Raw genomic sequence first — 27,214 nt, forward strand, 5'->3', positions numbered from 1 at the left:
TGAGATACCTGGGGGTTTTCTAGTAGGGTTAGAGGTGGGATTCTCTAGAGGGAGTTTCAGATAGGGGATACCGCTTAGGGGGAGGCTGGAGCTAGAGATTAGGGTTAGGAGGAGTCCTGCTGGGGGTTGGAGGCAAGTGCTGTGAGGGTCTAGTATGTAGAAGGTGTGGGGGCATGGTAGGGAGTGATCACCCTTCCCATTACTGACCCCAAGACCTTTGTGTCTGCTTGTCTCTTAAACGTATACCCCTTCTGTTGACAGACCCTGGGTGAAAAGGCCCTAGGTGAGATCTCTGTGTCCGTGGAAATGGCCGAGAGTCTGCTGCAGGTTCTCAGTAGTCGATTTGAGGGCAGCACTCTCAATGACCTGCTCAACTCCCAGATCTACACCAAGTATGGGCTGCTGTCTAATGAACGAAGCAGCTCGTCTACTTCACGAAATCACTCCTGTACCCCAGATCCAGAAGAGGAGTCCAAGTCGGAGGCCAGCTTCTCAGAGGAAGAGACTGAGTCCCTCAAAACAAAGGCTGAGGCCCCTAAGACAGAGGCCGAGCCCACCAAGACAAGGACCGAGCCCCCCATGGCACAGAGTGATTCTCAGCTGTTTAACCAGCTTCTGGTGACTGAGGGGATGACCCTGCCCACTGAGATGAAGGAGGCAGCCAGTGGTGAGTCAGGTTCTGGGAGGAAGCAATTGGAACAAGTCCTGGGTAGTCTCAGTAGAAGAAATGGATAGTCAGGATCGAAGGAAAGCCATGGAGGAAGGTGATTTTTGCAGGGGAAAATGCCTTGGAACCATGCGTCCATCTTCTTCCTTTTGACCTTGATTGTATTTAATTAACCAGCGCTCCCTTCCTTTAGTATCTCTGGAAAAGGAGGATCCGTTTTCTAGGGTGTCTTCATCTCCTTTGTTTGATCATTAGATCCCTGACACAGAATTGGAAAACTCTGCAAGCTGCAGTAGCCGATAATGTGTTTAAATATTGGTAGGATAACTGGGCTTGACTTTAAAGACTTCTAACTTCAAGGTGCCACAGTTCTTTTAGCCATTGCCTTTTCCCACCAATTTCAGAAATGGCCAGAGCCTTGCGGGGTCCCGGTCCTCGCAGCTCCCTGGATCAGCATGTGGCAGCGGTCGTGGCCACTGTGCAGATATCCAGCTTGGACACACACCTGCAGCTTTCAGGGCTCTCTGCCCTCTCTCAGGCTGTGGAGGAGGTCACTGAGCGGGACCACCCTCTGGTCCGTCCTGACAGATCGCTGAGGTTAGCATACTGGGGAGGGAAGAGGTTTTGGTTGAAGCTGTAGGCAAAGGATGGTGGTAGTGGGGAAGGAGCTTTGAGATCACGAATTAGAAAAGCTTGGGGTGAAGGAAGGCTCAGCCTGAGGAGCAGCCGAGCAGGAGGGTTGGATGTTTTAATGGCTCGTATTCTTGGAGCACTTCTGTTATGCCAGGCACTGTGCTAGTATTTTACATGCATTCTCTCATTAAATCCACCTAACACCTGAGGAAGCGTTGGTAATATTATTATCCTACTGTATGGGTGAGGAAACTGAAGCTTAGAGAATTTAAGTAACTTGCTTAGAGTTTTACAGATAGCAGAGCCAGGATTCAAACCTAGGTCTTTTTGGCTCTAGAACTGGAGTTTTTTCTCTTTCTTTTTCTTTTTTTTCTGTCCCTACGTACTTTTTTTTTTTTCCACATTAGACCTTAAAACCTACTTTATTTGAAATTTTTTTCTACCTTTATTTATTTATTTATTTTTGAGATAGTCTTGCTATGTCGTCATGCTGGAGTGCAGTGGCGCGATCTCGGCTCACTGCAACCTCTGCCTCCCGGGTTCAAGGGATTCTCCCGCCTCAGCCTCCCAAGTAGCTGGGATTACAGGCACCACCACACCCAGCTAATTTTTGTACTTTTAGTAGAGACAGGGTTTCATCATGTTTGCCAGGATGGTCTCGATCTTCTGACCTCGTGATCTGCCTGCCTCGGCCTCCCAAAGTGCTGGGATTGCAGGCGTGAGCCACCGCGTCCAGCCCTCTACTTTTAAATTATACAAATAACACACAACTTATTCTCATTTTATTTATTTATTTTTATTTATTTACTTGTTTTTGAGACAGAGTCTCACTCTGTCACCCAGGCTAGAGTGCAATAGTGTGATCTTGGCTCACTGCAACCTCCGCCTCCTGGGTTCAAGCAGTTCTTATGTCTCAGCCTCCCAAGTAGCTGGGATTACAGGTGCCCACCACCAGGCCCAGCTAATTTTTGTATTTTAGTAGAGACGGGGTTTCACCCTGTTGGCCAGGCTGGTCTTGAACTCCTAACCTCAGATGATCCAGTCTCCCAAAGTGCTGGGATTACAGGTGTGAGCCACCATGCCCAGCCGCATTCTCATTTTAAAAGATCTGAAGAATGTAAAAGGACATAGGAAGGCCAAAGTCCTTTCTCACCACTGTTATCAGTCTACTATATCCTACAGATTTGCATTTGTAATTGTGTGTTTGGAAATAGAGCATTTTCTGAGTCTTTGTTTTAGTCTATGTAATCCCATTCTACATGTTTCTACAACTTTTTTTTTTTGCCCCCGCTCAGTGTCTTAGAGGGCTTTCCATATCAGTCTGGGTGGAGCTGCCTCATTATTTTTACTGCTGCATGGGACCCTGCAGTGTGATTATCTCCAGTTTCAAGTGCAGTGTTCTAACGCGTCTGTTTTTCCTTACGTCTGCCAACACTGAATATTGTCGTCTTTTTTAATCTATCTAATTGGCAGCATTTTAAATGATTGGTATCTCTTTGTTTTAATTTCCTAGTTCTGGTAAAGTTAGGCACATTTGCATACATTTGTTCTGTTTTTTTTTTTCTATAAATATTCTGTTATTATCCTTTGCCCACTTTTTAATTGGATCTTTGCCTTTTTTAATGTATTTATAGGCATTTTGGTTATTCCTTTGTTATTTATGTTCCAGATATTTTGCTTGTCTTTTTAAAAATCATATTAGCTTTATTTTTTGGTTATAGAATAATACATACGGTAAAAAAGTTAGAAAATTATTAAAATAAAAATTATCTGATCATATTCAAGTGAGATTGACAGAAAAAAAATCTGAAAGCCATTAAGACAGAGACAATCACTATTAACATGTTGGTAAACATCCTTACTTATTTCTCTAGTCATATGTATTACCCATGTATATTATCTGGTATATAATAAATCATGGCCATGGAAGGGGATATGTATTTCAAGCATATTTCATTCACACTGTTGTCATTATTAAACTTCTTAGAAAAGATAGATTAAAAACAGAACTTTCCCAGAAGTTCTTCTGTATTCTTTCCCCTCGTAGTTCCCGAGCCACCTCCTCCGTTGGCCTCGCTGTCACTGTTAAGCAAGAGTCAATACCTGCTATTTTCTCTCCTGACCCTCACCATGATCTAGGGACTCTAGAGGCACGTCTTCCTCTTCTTTTAGATCAGCATTTCCACTGGCCCCTTTCTCTAGCTCCTGCGCTTGTCTCGTAATTTTGTGTATAGTGTTTTTTTCATCATGCTAGAGTTTCAGACTTTTTGTTGCTACATTTTTCAGCTTTTTTATGGCTTCTAGATTTTGTGTCCTACTTAAAAGGATCTATTCTGTTCCAGAATTATAAAAATATTTTCCAAAAATACCCATGATTTTGTTTTTTTTTAATTTATTTAAAAATTCATTTGCAGTTTATTTTTGCAAATGTTGTGAAATAGAGCTCCAGCTTCAGTGTTTTCATATGGATAGCCAGGTGTCTCTAAATTGCATTGTGTGTGTGCGCGCGTGTTTTTTTGTTTTTTTTTTTTCAGATACAGGGTCTCAGTCTGTTGACCGGGCTGGAGTGCAATAGCAAGATCACATAGCTCACTACAGCCTCAAACTCTTAGCCTCTAGCAACCCTTCTTGCTTATCCTCCCAAGTAGCTGGGACTACAGGAATGAGCCACCACACCCAGCTAATTTTTTTTTTTTTTTTTTTTTTACTTTTTGTAGAGATGGGGTCTCACTATGTTGCCCAGGCTGGTTTCAAACTCTTGGCCTCAAGCAAGGCCTCAGTCAATAATTAATTAATTAATTTTGAGACAGAGTCTTGCTTTGTCGCCCAGGCTGGAGTACAGCAGTGCAATCTCGGCTCACTGCAACCTCCGCCTCCTGGGTTCAAGCGATTCTCCTGCCTCAGCCTTCTGAATAGCTGGGATTACAGGCCCGCACCACCACGCCTGGCTAATTTTTGTATTTTTAGTAGAGATGGGGTTTTACCATGTTGGCCACGTTGGTCTCGAACTCCTGACCTCAAGTGATCCACCTACCTCAGTCTCCCAAAGTGCTGGGATTACAGGTGTGTGTCACTGTGCCCAGACAACATTATATTTTAAATGGTTCTTCCTTTTTTTTTTTTTTACTGGCTTATACACCACCCTTATCTCTCTTCTCATCTATTGATCTATTTAGCTACCCTATATCAGTTCCAGGGTTGTAGTTATTACAAGTTTATATTTATATTTTGATAATAATAGGCAAGCCTACCCCTTTTCTCTTTTTTTTTTTTTTTTTTTTTGAGACAGGGTCTCACTCTGTCAGCCAGGCTGGAGTGCAGTGGCATGATCACAGCTTGCTGCTGCCTCGACCTCCCAGGCTCAGGTGATCCTCCCACCTCAGCCTCCCAAGTACTTGAGACTACAGGCACAGGTCACTATGCCAGATAATTTTTTGTAGAGATGGGGTTTTGCCATGTTGCCCATGGCAAAAGCCATGGGCTCAAGCAATTTACCTGCCTCAGCCTCTCAAAGTGCTGGGATTACAGGCATGAGCTGCTGCACCTGACTACCACTATTTTTTTCTCAACATTTCCAAGGCCTGGATCTGCCTGTTGTGGTGTTTTTAAAAACCTTTTAGGCCAGCACTTTGCGAGGCCAAGGCAAGTACACTGCTTGAGGCCAGGAGTTCGAGACCAGTCTGGGAAACATAGCGAAACCCTGTCTCTACTGAAAAACAATACAAAAAATTAGCTGAGCGTGGTAGCACACACCTGTAGTCCCAGCTACTCAAGAGGCTGAGGCTTGAGAATCACGTAAACCCAGGAGGCGGAGGTTGCAGTGAGCTGAGATCGCGCCACTGCACTCCAGCCTGGCAACAGAGCAAGACTCCATCTCAAAAACGAAAAGACAAACAAAACCACCTTTTAGGCATTTTGATTAGTATCACTTTGAATTTATAGATTTATTTGAAAAGGTGAGCCAGAGTTTATAAACATTTTTTCTAATGCCTCCTTCATTAGCCGAGGAGCCAGAGGCAGTTAGGCTGCAGAGGGGAGGGGATTGGGGTGAGACTGAAGCCAGGAGAGCAGGTTTGGGTGGGGCAGAGAGGATGGACTAGATCTGGTGGATGGGATTGGTCAGGGAGTCCGACGGTGCCATGGCTGGGAGGTCAGGCAAGACTCCTTGGGATGGGGAGCCCCAATATCTCTTCTCTTGTCAGAGAGAAGCTAGTGAAGATGCTGGTGGAGCTGCTGACCAACCAGGTGGGAGAGAAGATGGTGGTCGTGCAGGCCCTGCGCCTCCTTTACCTGCTCATGACCAAGCACGAGTGGCGGCCGCTCTTTGCCAGGGAGGGTGGCATCTATGCTGTGCTGGTCTGCATGCAAGAATATAAGACTTCTGTCTTGGTGCAGCAGGCTGGGCTGGCGGTGAGTACATTGGGCCTGGCGGGAGAGAACAATGGGCAAGACAGGCAGACTGGGGACTACTGATCTTGAGGAGGTACTTTGGTGCTTCAGATCAGTGAGTAGACTTTGGAATGGAAAGATGCAGATGGTTTTAAGAGTTTGATCTGGACATTCTTCGGGATTAAGTGTTTGGAAAAAGGGGAAAGGGAGTTTTGGGGTTATTTTTGTTGGAGACAGGATCTTGCTATGTTGCCCAGACTGATCTTGAACTCCTGGGCTCACGTGATCCTCCCACCTCAGCCTCCCAAAGTGCTGAGATTACAGGCATAAGCCACTGTGCCAGGCCAGGAGGTTTTTTGTTTGTTTGTTTGTTTGTGATGGAGTCTCGCTCTGTTGCCTAGGCTGGAGTGCAGTGGCGCTATCTCGGGTCACTACAACCTCCACCTCCTGGGTTCAAGTGATTCTCCTGCCTTAGCCTCCTGGGATTACAGGCATGAGCCACCGTGCCCGGCCCAGGCCGGGGTTAAGAATGACTCCCCGGTGTAAAATTAAGGAGCAGGGTGCATGAAGTGGCCATTTACTGAGAGAGAGAGAATGTTGCAGGAGGAGGAGATATGGGGTGAAGGTCAGGAGTTGAGTTTTCAGGTGTATTGAGTGTTCCTGCCTTTTTAGTTATTATTAGGTGTCTGGTTAAAAGCTAATTTTCTAGATGTGACCATTAAACCAAAAGTATTTTTTTTTCCTCTTTTATCTAAGTGGCACCCTTACATAGAAAATACTCTGTTACTAGATTTGGGTAAAACAAAGCCAGCATTGCCATTGCCCAGAGAATCGGGAAGGAAGGCCCTTATCCAGAGTAGCTTACAGAAGAATTGGCTTCCTGGTTACTCCAGACAGAAGTGCTGGCTGGTAGGGTGGTGTGGGCAGAGGAGCTCTGTGTAGCCTGAGGGTTCCTGAGGGAGACAGGCAGGCTTCGGCCAGAGCAGTTCTGAGAATGGATTCCAGTAGTATAATGGCAGCAGCATGAACGGGAGCATGTGTCCTCTTAAAGCAGGCTGTCCCGGGAGAGGCCAGGAGGCGCTTTTCTTTTCTCTTCTCTTTTCTCTCTTTTTTTCTGTTTTCTTTTTTCTTTTCTTTTTTTTTTTTTTTTGACGGAGTCTTGCTCTGTAGCCCAGGCTGGAGTGCAGTGGCTCAATCTCGGCTCACTGGAACCTCTGCCTCCCGAGTTCAAGCGATTCTCCCGCCTCAGCCTCCCGAGTAGCTGGGATTACAGGCACGTGCCACCATGCCCAGCTTAATTTTTTGTATTTTTAGTAGAGACGGGGTTCACCATGTTTGCCAGGATGGTCTCAATCTCCTGACCTCATGATCTGCCCGCCTCAGTCTCCCAAAGTGCTGGGATTACAGGTATGAGCCACCACACCCAGCCTGGGAGGTGCTTTTCTTTATGGGACCAAGAGCAGCCAGGCATTCATAGTCCAGATCATCATGCTCAAAGAATTCCCTGATCCTCTCAAATTACGTGACCAAAACATAGCAATTGCCATCCACTATAGATCATGGCAAAAAAAAAAAAAAATAAAAATGGCTGAGTGTGGTGGCTCACGCCTGTAATCCCAGCACTTTGGGAGACCAAGGCGGGTGGATCACCTGAGGTGAGGAGTTTGAGACCAGCCTGGCCAACATGGTGAAACCCTGTCTCTACTAAAAACACAAAATTAGCCGGGCGTGGTGGTGCATGCTTGTAATCCCAGCTACTTGGGAGGCTGAGGTGGGAGAATCGCTTGAACCCGGGAGCGGGAGGTTGCTGTGAGCTGAGATTGCGCCATTGCACTCCAGCCTGGGCGACAGAGTGAGACTTCATCTCAAAAAAATCTTGCCCTGAAATAAAATTACATCATCTTGTTAATAACTTAAAGTCTACAGAACTCAGCTAACTGGGGGAGGGTGGTGTAACTACAGGGAGAAAGCTTCATTGAGAAGTAGAAGTTGCTTGGAGGGTCCAGGCCTTACAAGAGGCATTGTCCTGAGAATTATTTCTAGCCCAGTCCATCTCTCATGGGTTTCTTGTAGAGAATCAACCCTTTCACCAGGAGAGACATTCTCCACTCTGATTGTATAGTGTCTATTTTAATTTAATTTTTCTCTATAGTCCCAGCAAACAGGTTTGCACATTACAATTATTTTTCCTATAATGCCAACCACTGCCTGTGAGACAACCAAGAAGTCTTATCTAGAAGGGCTGGATGCTGGCTAAGGCCAGGAGACACAGGTTTTGGAGACTTGGTGTATAGGTGGTAATTGAAGCAATGTGAATGGACCTGGTTGCCTCAGTGTGGGTGAGTGCAGAGTCCAGAGAAAGGGGACAAGGAACCTTAGTTCCTTGGGGCAAAGGAACACCAGAGAGGTAGGAGAAAAGCCAGGAGGATGTGAAGTCATGGAACTCAAGGGAAGAGAGATTTTGCAAAGAAAGGAGTGCAAGTGAGATGGGAGACAACTGTAAGAAGCCCCTGAAGACAACTAGATGCTGCGAGGGGCACCATCCTGAAGGGAAGATACAGGAGGGGCGGCTGTCCCACTCTGGTAGCCTTGGTGCTGCGAGCCTGGAGGCCAAGAGGAGTGGAAGGCTGATTTTACCATCCAGTCTCAGGGTTTTTTGTTGTTGTTTAGTTTCTTTCCTTTTTTCTTTTCCTTCCTCCCTCCCTCCTTCCCTCTCTTTGTAGTATTTGATGTCCCATCACTACCTCTTCCATTTCTGTCTCCTACTCTACCTATCTGCAAACAGCTCAGCTGCCCCAAAGTTTGAGGTCTAGAATGAGGCCTCCCTTTCCTCATGGTGCCTCTGCCCCCTCCTCACTCTGCTTTCACATCCCCCTCACAGGCACTGAAGATGCTGGCCATCGCCAGCTCCTCGGAGATCCCCACGTTTGTTACTGGCCGAGATTCTATCCACTCTTTGTTTGATGCTCAGATGACCAGAGAGATCTTCGCCAGCATCGACTCAGCCACACGCCCGGGCTCTGAGAGCCTGCTCCTCACTGTCCCTGCAGCCGTGATCCTGATGCTGAACACTGAGGGGTCAGGGCATTACCTTCCCAACTTCAGGCTCCTGCTTAGTCCCAAACCCTGCTACTCCTGTGCTCCAGGCTCATGTACTCCACAGAAATTCCCCTCACGCTGTCACCTCCGGATTAAGCATTGGTGGCGCTGCCAACTGTTGTTGGAGGAGAACCCAAGTGGATTGGGGATAGGGAGATTCCCAGAGAGGGCAGAGACACACTGACTTCCCTTTATGGGTTTGGGAGGAGTGGCCCGAGGTCTGGGGATCAGATGTCCTGGCTCAGAGGGCCCACTGGAGCCCTTTGCTCCCTAGCTGCCCGGCCTTCTATGCTTGCTTTGCTGCTTCCATTGCATTCATGGTCTCTCAGTTTCTTCCTGGTCACCTCCCTCCTCCCAGGTGCTCTTCTGCAGCGAGAAATGGCTTACTCCTGCTCAACCTACTTTTGTGCAACCACCACACTCTGGGAGACCAGATTATAACCCGAGAGCTGAGAGACACGTTGTTTAGGCACTCAGGGATAGCACCAGGAACAGAACCTATGCCTACCACACGCACCATCCTTATGATGCTTCTCAATCGCTACTCAGAGCCGCCGGGCAGCCCTGAGTGTGCAGGTACCATTGTGGAGGGGTGGTTTTGCAGAGGAATCACACAGTGCCAGCCAGGTTTATGTATCAGCTCCTTACTGGAAAGATATGAGGAAACTTCAGGAAATGAGCAAGCATTGTGCTTAAGTTAGGTCTTAAGTAGAACTTCCCAACCAAGAAGAGGGAGACTGTGGAACATGTGCAAGGAAATTGCATTTTTTTTTTTTTGAGATGGAGTTTTGCTCTTGTTTCCCAGGCTAGAGTGCAGTGGCACGATCTCGACTCACTGTAACCTCTGCTTCCTGGGTTCAAGCAATTCTCGTGCCTCAGCCTCCTGAGTAGCTGGGATTATAGGCACCTGCCACCACAGCTGGCTAATTTTTGTATTTTTAGTAGAGACAGGGTTTCACCATGTTGGCCAGGCTGGTCTGGAACTCCTGACCTCAGGAGTTCCACTGCCTCGGCCTCCCAAAGTGCTGGGATTGCAGGTGTGAGCCACTGCACCTGGCTGTAAATTGCCTTCTTGAATGGCTTTAAACATATGTGGATTCATATCCATCTGGGCTAGGTTTGGCCCAGTATTATTGGACAGTAGAAGACTCATTGAAATGACATCTAGGGAGGCCTTTCTCTTTTTTTGTTTTAAGCTTAACTGGTTTTTTTTTGGAGGTGGAGTCTCACTCTGTCGCCCAGGCTGGAATGCAGTTGCACGATCTCTGCTCACTGCAAGCTCCGCCTCCCGGGTTCAAGGAATTCTCCTGCCTCAGCCTCCTGAGTAGCTGGGATTACAGGTGCGCACCACCACGCCCAGCTAATTTTTGTATATTTAGTAGAGACAGGGTTTCACCATGTTGGTCAGGCTGGTTTCGAACTCCTGACCTCGTGATCTGACCGCCTTGGCCTCCCAAAGTGCTGGGATTAGAGGCGTGAGCCACTGTGCCTGGTCTAAGCTTAACTTTCTCTTCACAGAATAGGGAGGCCTTCTTAAGAGAAATTATAATTTATGGTACAGAACACTTGTGCCTGGAAACATTAGATATTGATACTGGGGAAGAAATCCTTTGTGATTGAAAAACAAGTGAAAACCTAGAAGTGTGGAGGGATATTGAAATAGGAAATACGTGGCCAGGTGCAATAGCTCATGCCTTTAATCCCAGCACTTTGGGAGGCTGAGGCAGGCAGATCACTTGAGGTCAGCAGTTTGAGACCAGCCCGGCCAACATGGTGAAACCCCATCTTTACTAAAAATACAAAAATTAGCCGGGCACGGTGGTAGGTGCTTGTAATCCCAGCTACTTGGGAGGCTGAGGCAGGAGAATCACTTGAGCCCAGGAGGTGGAGGTCACAGTGAGCCAAGATCATGCCACTGCACTCCAGCCTGGGTGACAGCGCTCTGTGTATTCCTACAAAATAGGAAATATGTATGTATCTTTTAGTCTGTGTACCTAAAGCCACCATGCAGGTAGTACAGGGATATAATCATCATAGTTAATATTTACTATAACTAACATTTAATAATAGGACTATAAGAGATTTAAAATGTCTTGTGTTTAACTCGACAGTGTTTGCTATACTAGGTTTTTTTTTCAAATCTGATTAGGTTTGTATTTGGGGTCAGGAAAGAAAACCCCTCATAGTTTGGTTAAAAACTATAGACATCCTCAATATAGAAGGAAAATTTTGGGGTGATTTTCTGGACCTTCCCAGTTCTCAGTTTGACAAACTGGTAAGACTCTTCATCCACATTTTTCCCTCTGGTGTGTCTGGCTGCAGCACTAGAGACCCCCATCATCCAGGGTCAGGATGGGTCCCCTGAGCTACTGATTCGATCCCTGGTTGGGGGCCCATCTGCAGAACTACTCCTGGACTTGGAGCGTGTGCTGTGCCGTGAGGGCAGCCCCGGAGGTGCCGTGAGGCCCCTCCTCAAGCGCCTCCAGCAGGAGACCCAGCCTTTCCTCCTGTTGCTGCGGACTCTGGATGCTCCGGGGCCCAACAAGACTCTGCTGCTGTCTGTGCTGAGGTGAGGGGCCTGTTGAGGCACCATGCATTGGGACGAGGGAAACTGGCAGACTTCAGGGACTTCACTTGTTTCTTTTCTTTTTTCTTTTTTTTTTTTTTTTTGAGTTGGAGTTTCACTCTTGTTGCCCAGGCTGGAGTGCAATGGCACGATCTCGGCTCACTGCAACCTCTGCCTCCCAGGTTCAAGCGGTTCTCCTGCCTCAGCCTCCCGAGTAGCTGGGATTGCAGGCATGTGCCACCATGCCCAGCTAATTTTGTATTTTTAGTAGAGATGGGGTTTCTCCATTTTGGTCAGGCTGGTCTCGAACTCCCGACCTCAGGTGATCCGCCCACTTCGGCCTCCCAAAGTGCTGGGATTACAGGCATGAGCCACCGTGCCTGGCCTGACTTCACTCGTTTCTACCCCCTCACCAGGGTCATAACCCGACTGCTGGATTTCCCTGAGGCAATGGTCCTCCCCTGGCACGAGGTCTTGGAGCCCTGCCTCAACTGCCTGAGTGGCCCTAGCAGTGACTCCGAGGTACCAGAACCCTGGCAAGGAGAAGAGAGGGAAGGGCAGCATCTGGGGCACCAACTCCTTGTGAGGCTCTGGAGGGCACAGCAGAGCCTTTCTGAATGGATCTTGGGGCACTGGGATGGGTGTAGGAGGAGGAAGGGTAATGTAATCTAAGAATCTCCAGAACTGGAATCTTTGAAGTATAAACCTTTTAGATGATTTTAGATTTGGAGTTTAGATTCTGGACTAAGGAGAAGCCCACATTCACCAATCCAGACAGCTGTCCTCCCTTCCGGGTTTGTGCATTGGAGAGCAAGGCTCAGGCACCAGGGTTAACATAGCTTGGCCTGGCAGGAAGCAGCCTGGAAAGCTGTGCCCAAGCTCTGTTCTGCCAACTCACTCTGGAGTCCCAGCACTCCTCTATTTTACTCCACCCTGAATTTGGTACTCTTGTTTCCCTGGGCGTTGGCATGTCTCCACAATCTCAGCCACGACACTTCCTTTACTGAACCCTCTCCTCAATCCTTACATGTCCTACCTCTTGTTTCCTGTAAATTAATCTATGTGGCTCTGGGCTCAGATTGTTCAGGAGCTGACCTGCTTCCTACATCGCCTGGCCTCGATGCATAAGGACTATGCTGTGGTGCTCTGCTGCCTGGGAGCAAAAGAGATCCTCTCCAAAGTCCTGGACAAGCACTCAGCTCAGCTGCTGCTGGGCTGTGAGCTTCGGGACCTGGTGACAGAGTGTGAGAAGTATGCACAGCTCTATAGCAACCTCACCTCCAGCATCCTGGCCGGCTGCATTCAGGTGAGGAGCGGCTGCGGGTATGCAGCTGAGAGAATGCAAGTCAGAAGCAGGAGAAGGGGATTCACTGTGTTCCTCTTTGGTATCCCTGTTTGGCACAGGTTGTAGCAAATCTGGGGCACTTGTTTCCTAACCTTGACTCCACATGGTTCTGTCAAAATGTGGGGAGAGAGGAGTTGAGTATACCGTTGACCCTTGACTTTTTCTCTCTACCTGTTTCTGGGCGTTTCTCTGTGTTCCTCCCTCTCCTCTTCCTCATTCTCCCTGATGTTCCGGCTGCAGATGGTGCTGGGCCAGATCGAAGACCACAGACGAACCCACCAACCCATCAATATCCCCTTCTTTGATGTGTTCCTCAGGCATCTCTGCCAGGGTTAGTGCCCTCATCTGCTTTCTCCTGGCTCCCATCCAGTGTCTGTTCTCCCCTTCCCTTCCTGCTCCTTAGACCTTTTCCTTTTTCCTCTTAACTAACCTAGCTGTGACTGCCACCCCTTCCCACTTGCCCCCAGGCTCCAGTGTGGAAGTGAAGGAGGACAAGTGCTGGGAGAAGGTGGAGGTGTCCTCTAACCCGCACCGGGCCAGCAAGCTGACGGACCACAACCCCAAGACCTACTGGGAGTCCAACGGCAGCACCGGCTCCCACTACATCACCCTGCACATGCACCGTGGTGTTCTTGTTAGGTGTGAACACACATATATGATTGTTCTGCTGTGCCCCAGGATACTTCCCCAAAGCACCCAGATACACACAACCCCAGCTATAACCCCAATGCCTGAGGGACACACTCAAACCTATTTTGTGCAGTGAACACATAGACACATTGACCTGCCTTTGCTGAGTATAGACATCCCCTCACTCCCAGAGTCTGGTGATCTGTACTCCAACAGGTACAGATGGCACTGCCCTGTGCTTAGTGTTGAGGGAGATAAACAGCTCACTTATCCATTTCTCCTTTGGGCATTTGCTTAATGCCAGGCATTTGTGTCAGGCACTGTGCAAGGGTCTCGAAATAGAAGGACAATAAGATATGGTACCTACATTCCAGCTGGGGAGCTACACTAGAAAATCAAGTAAGAGCACAGAGTAAGAAAAAGCATTGTGGTCCACATGTGGACCTGAGACTGACAGGCATGAGAGCAGACTTCCTTCTGGAAGGAGGGGGTGACTGAGCTGGGTTTTGACATTGAAATTAGGTAGATAAAGAGGGGGCAATAGTCTAGGCATAAGGACAGCATATGTGCAAAATGGAAGTAAGAAAGTGTATTTGGAGGGACTTTAAGTCATATTTGGTTACCATTGAAAGCTGTGTATATCTTTATTTTTATTTTTTTATATTTTTTGAGATGGAGTCTCGCTCTGCTGCCCAGGCTGGAGTACAGTGGTGTGATCTCAGCTCACTGCAACTTCTGCCTCCCGGGTTCACCCCATTCTCCTGCCTCAGCCTCCCGAGTAGCTGGGACTACAGGCGCCTGCCACCACGCCTGGCTAATTTTTTGTATTTTTAGTAGAGACGGGGTTTCACCGTGTTAGTCAGGATGGTCTCGATCTCCTGACCTCGTGATCCACCCGCCTTGGCCTCCCAAAGTGCTGGGATTACAGGCGTGAACCACCGCGCCCGGCCGAAAGCTGTGTATGTCTAAGTGGCGGAAGATACAGGCCAGAAAAGTAGGCAAAGGCAGATCACAAAATGTTTTGTGAGCTAAGCAGTTTGAACTTTATTCCAAAAGTTGGGAGAGCCATTGGAAGATTTTAAGAAGGGAGGAGAGAAAACTAGATTTTTTATTGAGAAAGCTCACTGTGGCAACTATGGGAGTTTGGGCTGGAGGTAGAAGAAGGAGGTGGAAGGTGTATGCAGTGGTCTAGTAGAGAAAGGATCCATGTGTTCAGTTAGACAGCAGGAGTGGGAACTGACTGGGAAATCCTCAGAGGTGGTGTCCACAAGACTTGCCTTTGGGTGAGGGAAGCCATGAGAGGGTGAAGGCCTCAGTGACAGTATTCTAGTTGAGTACTGGGTGCACGGAAGTTTTATTTCCCAGGAGAGAAACAGGAAGCGGGACAGGTTTATGTGGACAGATGATCATTTCATTTGGGCATGCTGACTCTGAGGTGCCTGTGGGACATGACATGGAAATACCTGTTGGGGACACAGCATGAAAGCTCAGGAGAGTGGTCTGGGATAGAGATGTGTATTTGGAGTCCTCTGTGTATTAATTTTCAGTTGAAACTGTGGGTTTAAATTAAGTCACTTTGGGTGAATATAGAGGGAAGAGCAGAGGGTCTAGTGGGGACAGCTGCCTCAGGAGCCAGCAGAGGAACAGGAGCCTGAGAAAGAAGTGGTGGCTTGAAATAGTTTTGAACTAAAACCAGGGCTCTGGCCTTTTTATTTCCTGCTTTTGATTTTTATTTCGTAGAGGTGGGGTCTTGCAGTGTTGCCCAGGTTGATCTTAAACTAGCCTCAAGCGATCCTCCCACCTCAGCCTCCCAAAGTGTTGGGATTACAGATGTGAGCCACCACGTCCAGAGGCCCAGCTTTGACTGTTTCCTTTCTTCTTTCCCAGGCAGCTCACTTTGCTGGTGGCCAGTGAGGACTCAAGCTACATGCCAGCCAGGGTGGTGGTGTTTGGGGGTGACAGCACCAGCTGCATCAGCACTGAGCTCAACACGGTGGGGACCCTTGTGCCCACCTTCACCTTGCTCCACATCCTTCTTTTTGTCCCAGTGCCTGTGGGAAGGACCTAGTCCCTGGGGAATGGTGACATCCCTTCCCCTTGGGAAGGTGTTGCCTTGTAAGCAGTGAGAGTGGGATTAGGGATGCAGAGCCACGTCCATCCCTAGGCTCTGCAGGAGAAGTGAAGGGCACACACCATGACCGACTTGGTTACTGTCAACAATTTTTCCAACCTTGTTTCTGGAGGTGACAGTTCTCTCCTCTCCCTCTTCTCCCCTGCCCCCTACCAGGTGAATGTGATGCCCTCTGCCAGCCGGGTGATCCTCTTGGAGAACCTGAACCGCTTCTGGCCCATCATCCAGATCCGCATAAAGCGCTGCCAGCAGGTGGTGTTAGGGTGTCAGCCAGGGCTGAGGAGGAGGAGGTGGCACACAAGTTTCTCCTTGATCTGCTTGGGAGATGGCCCAGGACCTGTTGAGTCCCAGAGATGTGGGGATGTCCTGAGCAGTTCTAGGGAGCTTAGGGCAGGAGGCTTGGCTTTGGTAGTACTTAGTGGCTCAAGCGGCTTGGGTGACAGATAAGTCTGTGCATGTTCCAGGGCGGCATTGACACCCGGGTTCGGGGTGTGGAGGTCCTGGGCCCTAAGCCCACATTCTGGCCACTGTTCCGGGAGCAGCTGTGTCGCCGAACATGTCTCTTCTACACAATTCGGGCACAAGCCTGGAGCCGGGACATAGCAGAGGACCGCCGGCGCCTCCTCCAGCTCTGTCCCAGGTGGGTGGGGCCTGAGGAGGGAAGATGGGTAAGGGAACAGGACACTGTGAGAAGTAGGAGGGATGCTTCTGTGGGAGTCCGGAAGGGAAAGCTGCAGCCAGGACATGAGGGGGAAGGTGAACGTAGGTGAGAAGTTTGTGTTAATTGGGAAAAGTTGGGTCAGGAACCGAACAGGGGTGATTGGGAGCTGATCTGCACTTGAATGGAGGCCTCTGGGAAATCGGTGCCATTAATCCTCCACCATGCACTGTTTGTTCCCAGACTGAACAGGGTTTTGCGCCACGAGCAGAATTTTGCTGACCGCTTCCTCCCTGATGATGAGGCCGCCCAGGCACTGGGCAAGACCTGCTGGGAGGCCCTGGTCAGCCCCCTGGTGCAGAACATCACCTCTCCCGGTAACCATGCTGACACCTGGCCCCACTAACCAGTTCCTTGTCCTTATTCCCAGGGATCACCTGAGTTAATGCTCTTGGTTCTTTTGGTTCCTGTCTTTATCCCTGAAGGCCTGTCACCTCAGTGTTCCTCTCTCCTTCCTGCCCCAGGCACTGCTCCCTGAGACTCTGGTATTTGAATCTTTCCCACTACCCCATCCCCGCCCTGTTAACATCTCCCCTGACTCCAGCTGAAACAAACCTTGGTGAGGGGAGGACTAGGGCCCCACTACCCCTCAAGCCTTTTTGTACAATTGATCTTTCTCCCTCCTCTGCCCTGAGCTGTCTGTTCTCCCATCTCCCATGGAGACCTGTTCCTGACCTGTCTTCTTTCAGATGCGGAAGGCGTGAGTGCCCTGGGATGGCTGCTGGATCAGTACTTAGAACAGAGAGAGACCTCTCGGAACCCCTTGAGTCGAGCAGCGTCCTTTGCTTCTCGAGTTCGTCGCCTTTGCCACTTGCTGGTGCATGTGGAACCTCCTCCTGGGCCTTCTCCTGAGCCATCCACTCGGCCCTGTAAGTCCCAGCTGTGGCCAGTGGAGCTGAGACTGCGGACAGTGGTGTATCTGGCTCCCTCCTCCCTGGGTCATACTCTTGCTGCTTTGCTACCGGCCTTTCCAGGCCCCTGAGACCCCTGGCCTTTCCAGGAGATCACTACCCAAGACCGGTGTACTCACCCAGAGGCTGAGATGAAACCCCTTCCTTCTCCCTTTGTCTCTACAGTCAGCAAGAACAGCAAGGGTCGGGACCGGAGCCCGGCGCCTTCGCCAGTGCTTCCAAGCAGCAGCCTGAGGAACATAACCCAGTGCTGGCTGAGCGTGGTGCAGGAGCAGGTGGGCAGAAGCAAGCAGAAGTCTGCAGAGGGGAGGGGCTGCTCCTTTTATGTCATTTCTTGCTTTTCTCCTCAGGTCGGCAGATTCCTGGCTGCAGCTTGGAGGGCCCCAGACTTTGTGCCTCGTTACTGTAAACTCTATGAGCACTTGCAGAGAGCAGGCTCCGAGCTGTTTGGGCCTCGGGCAGCCTTCACGCTGGCTCTGCGCAGTGGCTTCTCTGGCGCCTTGCTGCAGCAGTCCTTCCTCACTGCTGCTCACGTGAGTCCCACCAGCTCCCCACAGGGCTATAAGCTTGTGTTCCAAGTTCATCTCTTTCTGCTCTGCCCTTTCACCTCCTTTCGCTCCCCAGTCTCCTACTCCACTCCCTCATTCATGGTTTGCTCATGCCCTTTCCCCTGCCCCCAGATGAGTGAGCAGTTTGCCAGGTACATTGACCAACAGATCCAGGGTGGCCTGATTGGTGGAGCCCCTGGAGTGGAAATGCTGGGGCAGCTTCAGCGGCACCTGGAACCCATTATGGTCCTTTCTGGTCTGGAACTGGCCACAACTTTTGAGCACTTCTATCAGTGAGTGCAGGTCTGGAGGCATAGGGGATGGGAGGCCTAGATCTAGAGAGTGGAAAGATTTGAGTCTTATAGGGGGGATGAGAAAAGAGGCTGTGCAGAGGAGAGATTAAGATGTGGAGATGGCTGGCCAGGCGCGGTGGCTCACGCATGTAATCCCAGCATTCTGGCAGGCAGATCACCTGAGGTCAGGAGTTCAAGACCAGCCTGACCAACATGGTGAAACCCTTTCTCTACTAAAAATACAAAAATTAGCCAGGTGTGGTGGCGTGGTGGCAGGCACCTGTAATCCCAGCTATTCGGGAGGGTGAGGCAGGTGAATCTCTTGAACCCGGGAGACAGAGGTTGCAGTGAGCCAAGACCATGTCATTGCACTTCAGCCTGGGTGACGAGCAAGACTCCGTCTCAAAAAAAAAAAAAAAAAAAAAGTGGAGGTGGTCATGCATTGGTGGAAAGGGAGTGGGAAAGAAGAGGTGAGGTAGGGTATGTGACTCAGGCAGAGGGACAGAGGGACCTACGTTCTCGAGGGGGAGGCTGGGCCATGCTGGCACCCACACTGAGGCTTGGCCCGGGCTGTGTGTGCTGCAGGCATTATATGGCGGACCGTCTCCTGAGCTTTGGTTCGAGCTGGCTGGAGGGGGCTGTGCTAGAGCAGATTGGCCTCTGTTTTCCCAACCGCCTCCCACAGCTGATGCTGCAGAGCCTGAGCACCTCTGAGGAGCTGCAGCGCCAGTTCCACCTCTTCCAGCTCCAGCGGCTCGACAAGTTGTTCTTGGAGCAGGAAGATGAGGAGGAAAAGAGACTAGAGGAAGAGGAGGTAAGAGCAGGGAGAATAGGAGAGTGAGAGAAGACTAGACCAAGGAAGGGAGCCCAAGGGCCCTTGAAATCCTTCTGTCCCTCAGGAGGAAGAGGAGGAAGAGGAAGCTGAGAAAGAATTATTTATCGAAGATCCAAGTCCAGCCATTTCTATACTGGTCCTGTCACCACGCTGCTGGCCCGTCTCCCCACTCTGCTACCTGTACCATCCCAGAAAGTGCCTTCCCACAGAATTCTGTGATGCCCTTGACCGTTTCTCCAGTTTCTACAGCCAGAGTGAGGAACTAGGGAGAGGAAATTGGAGATCGGGGTGAGATTCGGGGTGGCAAGAGAGGAAGAGGAGAGGACCTTTGGACAGGATATAGATGTGAAGAAAAATATCCGCTCCTAGCGAGGGATGAGAAAGCATGGGTTGTAGTTTCATTAATTTCTGCTCTCATCAGTTTCTTCAACTTTCTATGAATTTGTTCTGTTTTCTTTTTCTAACTTCAAGTGAGGTGCTTATTTGATTTTTAGTCTTTTCAGACTTTTTTCCAAATAAAAATGTTTAAGACTATTCATTTCCCTCTCAATACTGCTTTAGTGGCATCCTATAAAGTTTTAAAAGATTTTTTTTCTTTATTTTTTTGAGATGGAGTCTCGCTCTGTCACCCAGACCAGAGTGCAGTGGTGTAATCTCTGCTCACTGCAGCCTCTACCTCCCGGGTTCAAGCGATTCTCCTGTCTCAGCCTCCCGAGTAGCTGGGACTACAGGCGTATGCCACCACACCCGGCTAATTGTGTATTTTTAGTAGTGACGGGGTTTCACCATGTTAACCAGGCTGGTCTCAAACTCCTGACCTCAGGTGATCCACCCGCCTCAGTGAGCCACTGTGCCCGGCCAAAAAGATTTTTTAGATTGGGATATAACTAGTATTCAGTAAAGTGCACACGTCTTAATTATAAGGCTTCATGAATTATTATATTCATATACACCCATGTATCTACCTCCCTCACACCCCCATCAAGATACAGAACATTTCCAGCATCGTAGAAGGCTGTCTCCTTCATGCCCCCTTTCCAGTCAATGTCTTCTTCCAGGAGAAATCATTATTTTTAACCTTTATCACCATAGATTTGTGCCTGTATTTGAACATCATATAAATGGAATCATACAGTATTCTGCTGTGTCTGATGTCTTTCACGAAACATACTGTCTGTGAGGGTTATTCAGGTTGTCAGGGGTATCATTAGTTTATTCATTTATTTTGCTGAGTCATATTCCATTGTATGGATGTATTTACCCTTTCTGCTGTTTATGGGCATTTGGGATGTTCTGTAAGTTTTTATTATGTATTATTTTTATTATTGTTTAGTTCTAAGAATTGTTAAATTTCTATTATTATTTCTTTATTTTGTTTTTCAGAAGAATATATATTTTAATTTCCAAACAAGTTTTTCTTTGTTTAATTTTTTTTTTTGTTTTATATTTCTAACCTCATTCCCCTGTGGCCAAAGAGCATGGTTTCTATGATTCTGAATCTTTGCAGTTTATTGAGACTTCGTTATGGCCTGGTAGATGGTCATATTTTACCTGTTTCATGTATGATTAAGAAGAATGTGTATTCTTAACTGGATTCTACATATTTCACCAAATTGACCTTGTTAATTGTTTTGTTCACATCTTTTGTAAAGTTACTAGTTTTTGTCTACTTGATCTACTACTGAGAGAGGTGTGCTAAAATCTACCACTATGATGGTGAATTTTTTAAAACCGCTAATCATACTGGTTTAACTGTATAAATATTTTTTGGCTATTTTGTTAGAAGGTTAAAATAGTTTAACAGTGCTATCCAGTAGAACTTTCTGCAATGATTGAAAAATTCTTTTCTGCACCGTTCAGTATGATAGTCATTGGTGGCAATTAAGTACTTGGAATGTGGCTAATATAACTGAGGAACTAAATAATTTAATTGTAATCAGTTTATTATTTTATTTTAATTTTTTTGAGACAGAGTCTCACTCTGTCACCCAGGCTGGAGTACAGTGGCTTGATCTTGGCTCACTGCAACCTCCGCCTCCTGGGTTCAAGCAATTCTCCTGCCTCACTCAGCCTCCCGATTAGCTGGGATTACAGGTGTGCACCACTATGCCTGGCTAATTTTCGTATTTTTAGTAAAGACGAGGTTTCACCATGTTGGCCAGGCTAGTCTCAAACTCCTGGCCTCAGGTGGTCCAGCTGCCTTGGCCTCTCAAATTGCTGGGATTATAGACGTGAGCCACTGTGCTCGGCTGTAATCAGTTTAAATTTAAATAGTTACATGTGGCTAATGGCTACTATGATGGACCATGCAGGTTTAGAAATTCCAGAGTCAACGAAACGTTATTATGAAGTGACATTCTTTCTTTCTAATAAAGCTTTTTCTCTAGAAGTCTGTTTTTCTCTGGTATTAATAGTATACCAGCTTTCTTTGGTTACTGGCTTTCCAGTTTATCTTTTTCTATCTTTAGCTTTTTGTTTTTGCATGGAGAGAAGTTCTTAATCTTTTGCATACCTTTTTTAAAATTATGGTAAAATATATCTAGCGTAACATTTGCCATTTTAACCATTCAAAGTATACAATTTGTCCTTTTACTTGTATTTTTTGAGAGGGGGTGTCACTCTGTCATCCAGGCTGGAGTGCAGTGTCATGATCTCAGGTGGCTAGCTGCAACCTCCGCCTCCCAGGCTCAAGTGATGCTCCCATCTCAGTCTCCCAAGTAGCTGGGACTATAGGTGTGTACCACCACTCCCAGCTAATTTTTGTAGAAACAGAGTTTTGCTATGTTGGCCAGGCTGTTCTCGAACTCCTGCCTCAGCCTCCCAAAGTGCTGGGATTACAGACATGAGCCACTGTGCCCAGCCTCCATATTCTAATTTTTTCTTTCTTTCTTTTTGGAAACGGAGTCTCACTGTGTTGCCCAGGCTGGAGTGTAGTGGCGTGATCTCAGCTCACTGCAAGCTCTGCCTCCCGGGTTCACACCATTCTCCCGCCTCAGTCTCCCAAGTAGCTGGGACTACAGGTACCTGCCACCACGCCTGGCTAATTTTGTTTTTGTATTTTTAGTAGAGACAGGGTTTCACCATGTTAGCCAGGATGGTCTCGATCTCCTGACCTCGTGATTTGCCTGCCTCGGCCTCCCGAAGTGCTGGGATTACAGGCGTGAGCCACCGTGCCCGGCCATTCTAATTTTTTCAACTGACCCATAATGTTTTCTATGACTTCATTTTTTTGTCCAGGACAGGATCAGTCTAGGATCACCTGTTAACATTTAGTTGGCATGTCTCTTTAGTCTCCTTTAATCTGGAACAGTTCCCCATCCTTTCTTTCTTTGTCTTTTATGACATTGAGATTTCTGGAGAATACGGTCCTTTTCTTTTCTTTCTTTCTTTTTTTTGAGACAGAGCCTTGCACTGTCGCCCAGACTGGAGTGCAGTGGCTCAATCCCAGCTCACTGCAACCTCTGCCTCCTGGGTTCAAGTGATTCTCCTGCCTCAGCCTCCAGAGCAACTGGGACCATAGGCGTGTGCCACCACACCTGGCTAATTTTTTTGTATTTTTAGTAGAGACAAGGTTTCACCATATTGGCCAGGCTGTTCTCGAACTCCTGACCTTGTGATCTGTCTGCCTCAGCCTCCCAAAGTGCTGGGATTACAGGCATGAGCCACTGCATCCGGACCCTTTTGTACTTTTTATTTTATTTTATTTTTATTTTTTATTTATTTTTTTGAGATGGAGGCTTGCTCTGTTGCCCAGGCTGGTGTGCAATGGTGCGATCTCAGCTCACTGCAACCTCCGCCTCCCAGGCTCAAGCAATTCTCCTGCCTCAGCCTCCCGAGTAGCTGGGATTACAGGTGCCCACCACCATGCCTGGCTAATTTTTGTATTTTTAGTAGAGATGGGGTTTCACCATGTTGGCCAGTCTGGTCTCGAACTCCTGACCTTGTGAACTGCCCACCTTGGCCTGCCAAAGTCTGGGACTACAGGCGTGAGCCACCATGCCTGGCTGACATTTTTAAAATGGTTCCTTGTTTTAAGTTTGTATGATATTTCCTTGTGATTAGATTCAGGTTATGCATTCCCAGGCAAAATACTAAGTATGTGGCAGGCATGTACTTCCCAAGGCTTTACACCCTGGAGCACACGGTTTTCATCTGCCCCTTCTTTATCTGTTAATTTTGTCAACCTAGCCAAGAGATTGTTTGCTTTCTCCACTCATATAGTTAATATTTTTTCTCCTTGCTACAATTAATAAGCAGTCTGTCGGGGGAGATACTTTAAAATCATGCCAGTATTCTAATTTTGTTAGAATTTCCCCTGGGATTGTTTTGCTTTTAACTTTGCCATACCCTTAATGTTTTAGGCACATGTCTTATAAAAACCTAGAATTTGTTTTTCAACCTGACAATCTCTTTTTAAGATGTCAATTTTAGCCTATTTATTATGAATAACAAATTCATAATAAATTCATAAATAATAAACTCAATGAATTAATTTATTCATTAATTGACTGTTTCTAACTTATTATTTTGTGTTTTTGTTTACCCTTCTTATATTTAAAGAAGAATAAATTTAACACCTATATACATATGATTCTACCCTGGATTTTTGTGCTATCTTTTTCTTTCTTCTTTTGGATTGATTGATTGTTTTTAAAACATTTCTTTTTTGTCTATATCAGTTTTAGAACTTAGGCATTCTATTTCTATAATTGAATACCCTTGTATTTTTAACCTGCATCATTGATTAGCTAATATCACTTCCTACCTTTCTGAACAATAAAAGGACCTTAGAAAATCTTAACTCCAGCTCTAACTCCCATATTAGTTATTACTGTTGTTCCATATTTTAGAATTATCTTTTGTTAACTTCCAACATTGTCATTATTATTATTTATTCAGGGATATTTACATTTGCCACCATGCCAATTGCTTTAGTCACCGTTTCCTTTGCCTCTTGGTCCTTCTTCTTTTTAAAATACATCTGTTAGAAGTATCTTCAGGCCAGCCACGGTGGCTCATGCCTGTAATCCCAGCACTTTGGGAGGCTGAGGCGGACAGAGCACCTGAGGTCAGGAGTTTCAGACTAGCCTGGCCAAGATGGCGAAACCCCGTCTCTACTCAAAATACAAAAATTAGCCAGGCCTGGTGGTGCACGCCTGTAATCCCAGCCACTTGGGAGGCTGAGGCAGGAGAATTGCTTGAACCTGGGAGGTGGAGGTTGCAGTGAGCCGGGATCGTGCCACTGCACTCCAGCCTGGGGGACAGAGTGAGACTCCATCTCAAAAACAAACAAACAAAAAAAGTGTCTTCATTGAGGAGTTTGGTGGAAAACCCTACCAGTTTTTTTATTTGTCTGAGAAGGGTTATTTTCACCCTCATTTAAAAAGTCTTTTTATTGTAAATTTCAAGCATATACAAATGTAGACAGACTAACTCCAACATATATCAGCTCATGGCCAATCTTGCTTCAATCTGTACCCCCATCTATTCCCCACCCCCAAAATTTAAAAGATAAGTACTCTTTGTTTAAAAAAAAAAAAAAGGATACTACAGTTATCAAGTATTTAGAAATTTGCAGTTCCTTGTATGAAGTGTACAGTCATTGCTCATATTTCCCTGATTGCCTTGGGGTTTTTTGGTTAGTTATTTTGTTTAGTGAGGATCCAAACAAGGTCCACGCATTGCATTTGGTTGCATTATCTTACATCTCCCTTACTCTGTAGGTTTCCACCTCCCATTGTATCCCCCTTGCAATTATTTCTGGAGGAAAGTGGGTTATTCATTCACAGGCTGGATTTTCCTGATTGCATTCATGTGGTGTCCTCAAGCATATTCCTCTGTCTCCTTTATTTCCTGAAAACTGATTTGTAGGTGTAGAGGCTTATTCAGATTTGGGTTTGATTTCTCAGGCAAGAACCACTTCATTGGTGGTATGTGTCCTTCCACCAGGAGGCAGGTTCAGCCTGTCTCCCTTTGTGATGTTGAGATGGATCAATGGATTTCAGTGTGTCAGTCTTGTCTATACATTACATGTAATTTTCCATCGGCTTTTCACCAGGCAGGCATTTCTACCATTGCTTAGGTCTATCATTTCATTAGGGGTTTTGAAATAGTTATATCTAGTTCTGTCATTCCTTCTTCATGTATTAGCTGGAATGCTTTCAAGAGAAACCCTTTCACTAACTGTTTATCTACCCTGAAGTCCGGTTTATACAGGAAAGGCTTGATTGTTTCCACTTCCAATTATTTTTAACTCATTTTAAAAATAATACGGTGGTTCTCTAGTAACTTTTAAATAAAACCAATGAGGTCTTTTAAAAATATATCATTATAAACTCACAGATTTTAAAATATTTTGTGTGGTTCCATCACACATTGCAGGTGGATTTTTTTTTTTTTTTTGGATTCTCAAATTGTCCCATCTTTGGTAAGACAGCATCTCTCAGGCAGGCTCCTAGTCCCTTTAATACTCTCCCTTTGACAGCTTCCTTGCTTTCCAGTATGAACAGATGTCTCAGGCTCACCTTGCCTGAGCTGTGAAACAGGAGGAGGAAGAGATCCAGCCCAGTGGGTCTTTAAAACTGTGAGCTCCTTGAGGGCAAAATGCAAGTGTTTTCTCTCTGGTGTTTTTGCATGGAACCTGCCTGGCTCAGGGCTAGGCGCTGGGTCTAGGGATGGGCTCCTAGATACCCGTGGCTCATCAGGGAGGCAGGCGCAGAGAAGGCTGAGATCTGGAAGCTTGACAAGGTATCTCTCTGTCTGAAAATGCTGGGGCCCTCCTCCCCATAGGGACTAGTAGGAGCAAAGCTTGACACCTCAACCCCTAAACCCCTTGTTTCGCCCATTCTGTGTCTCCACCCTTCTCCTTGACACTTGCCTAGGTCAGAACCATCCAGTCCTGGACATGGGACCACATCGGCGACTGCAGTGGACGTGGCTGGGCCGGGCTGAGCTGCAGTTTGGGAACCAGACACTGCATGTGTCCACCGTGCAGATGTGGCTGCTGCTGAAATTCAATCAGACAGAGGTGCTTCAGCCCTTAGCCTCTCTCTGCCTTCTCTGCTACCTTATCTGTCGCTGTTCTCCTCCTAAACCCTGTTCCTCCTTCATCCTTACTCCCCTCTTCCTTTTCTTTCCTTTGACTCCTGACTGGGCGTTTCTCCTCATCAGGAGGTGTCAGTAGAGACCTTGCTGAAGGATTCTGACCTCTCCCCAGAGCTGCTGCTCCAGGCACTCATGCCCCTCACCTCAGGGAATGGCCCTTTGACCCTGCATGAGGGCCAGGACTTTCCACACGGGGGTAGGTCATTGGGGGCCGGGCTGAGCCTCTGCTGCTGGTCGGGGGGTCGCCCTCAAGATGGGGGGACTGTGAGAATGGGGTCATCTTAGTCCCCATTCATCTGTCCCTCTGCCTCCTCTGGTACCTGACCGGGAGCGGGTTCCAGGTGTGCTGCAGCTTCATGAGCCTGGGCCCCAGCGCAGTGGGGAGGCCCTGTGGCTGATACCTCCCCAGGCATACCTGAACGTAGAGAAGGATGAGGGCCGAACCCTGGAACAGAAGAGGAATCTCTTGAGCTGTCTTCTTGTTCGTATTCTCAAAGCCCATGGGGAAAAGGGCCTCCACATTGATCAGCTGGTTTGTCTGGTAGGCAGAGAGGGGACCATGAAGTTGGCGGAGGGAGGGAGTTATGCTTGGGATTGGGGATGAACACAGTGAACTCTTTCAATATAAGACTTCTGTAGGGTGACATTTCCATCTGGGTTTTCTGTTCCTGACAGAGCAGATAGACAGCAGATAAAGATAAGGCATGAGTGTTTACCATGCACCAGGCCCTATGCTAAGAGTTTGCATGATTAAGTCATTTAATCCAGCCAGGTACAGTGGCTCATATCTGTGATCCCAGCACTTTGGGAGGCCAAGGCAGGCGGATCACTTGAGGCCAGGAGTTTGATACCAGCCTGGCCAACATGGCGAAACCCTGTGTCTACCAAAAATATAAAAATTAGCTGGGCATGGTGGCACATGCCTGTAATCCCAGCTACTTGGGAGGCCGAGGCATGAGAATTGCTTGACCCAGGAGGCGGAGGTTACAGTGAGCCAAGACTGCCACTGTACCCCAGCCTGGGCAACAGAGCAAGACTCTGTCTCAAAAAGAAAAAAAGTCATCATTTAATCTTCACAACAATCCTAGAAATGTTATTTTATTTCATTTGACAGATAAGAACAGTGAAGTATGAGAAACTTAGTAGTGGCCGGGCGCGGTGGCTCATGCCTGTAATCCTAGCACTTTGGGAGGCTGAGGTGGGTGGATCACTTGAGGTCAGGAATTCGTGACCAGCCTGGCCAACATGGTGAAACCCCATCTCTACTAAAAATACAAAAATTAGCCAGGCGTGGTGGTGCACACTTGTAGTCCCAGTTACTTGGGAGGCTGAGGCGGTAGAATCA

General features: G+C 47.4%; 1 protein-coding gene across 6 annotated transcripts in view; it reads left to right on the plus strand.

Moving 5' to 3' along the window:
• The window catches only part of CUL9 (cullin 9), a 42,418-nt gene that overhangs the window by 5,330 nt on the left and 9,874 nt on the right, over positions 1-27,214 (plus strand). For all 6 annotated transcript variants that reach the window (XM_055113625.2, XM_003833264.7, XM_034962120.3 and 3 more), the window contains 23 exons: positions 262-667; positions 1,072-1,264; positions 5,503-5,710; positions 8,571-8,767; positions 9,147-9,364; positions 11,111-11,357; positions 11,771-11,876; positions 12,433-12,660; positions 12,940-13,030; positions 13,167-13,338; positions 15,217-15,322; positions 15,617-15,712; positions 15,925-16,100; positions 16,362-16,495; positions 16,868-17,047; positions 17,255-17,364; positions 17,440-17,622; positions 17,770-17,930; positions 18,516-18,744; positions 18,830-19,019; positions 25,647-25,792; positions 25,936-26,065; positions 26,211-26,410. In XM_055113625.2, the coding sequence (XP_054969600.2) occupies positions 262-667; positions 1,072-1,264; positions 5,503-5,710; positions 8,571-8,767; positions 9,147-9,364; positions 11,111-11,357; positions 11,771-11,876; positions 12,433-12,660; positions 12,940-13,030; positions 13,167-13,338; positions 15,217-15,322; positions 15,617-15,712; positions 15,925-16,100; positions 16,362-16,495; positions 16,868-17,047; positions 17,255-17,364; positions 17,440-17,622; positions 17,770-17,930; positions 18,516-18,744; positions 18,830-19,019; positions 25,647-25,792; positions 25,936-26,065; positions 26,211-26,410 (4,107 nt within the window). The remainder of the gene's footprint in view (positions 1-261; positions 668-1,071; positions 1,265-5,502; positions 5,711-8,570; positions 8,768-9,146; positions 9,365-11,110; positions 11,358-11,770; positions 11,877-12,432; positions 12,661-12,939; positions 13,031-13,166; positions 13,339-15,216; positions 15,323-15,616; positions 15,713-15,924; positions 16,101-16,361; positions 16,496-16,867; positions 17,048-17,254; positions 17,365-17,439; positions 17,623-17,769; positions 17,931-18,515; positions 18,745-18,829; positions 19,020-25,646; positions 25,793-25,935; positions 26,066-26,210; positions 26,411-27,214) is intronic.

The sequence above is a fragment of the Pan paniscus genome, chromosome 5 (genome assembly GCF_029289425.2).
Source record: "Pan paniscus chromosome 5, NHGRI_mPanPan1-v2.0_pri, whole genome shotgun sequence".
NCBI classification, from domain to species: domain Eukaryota; kingdom Metazoa; phylum Chordata; class Mammalia; order Primates; family Hominidae; genus Pan; species Pan paniscus.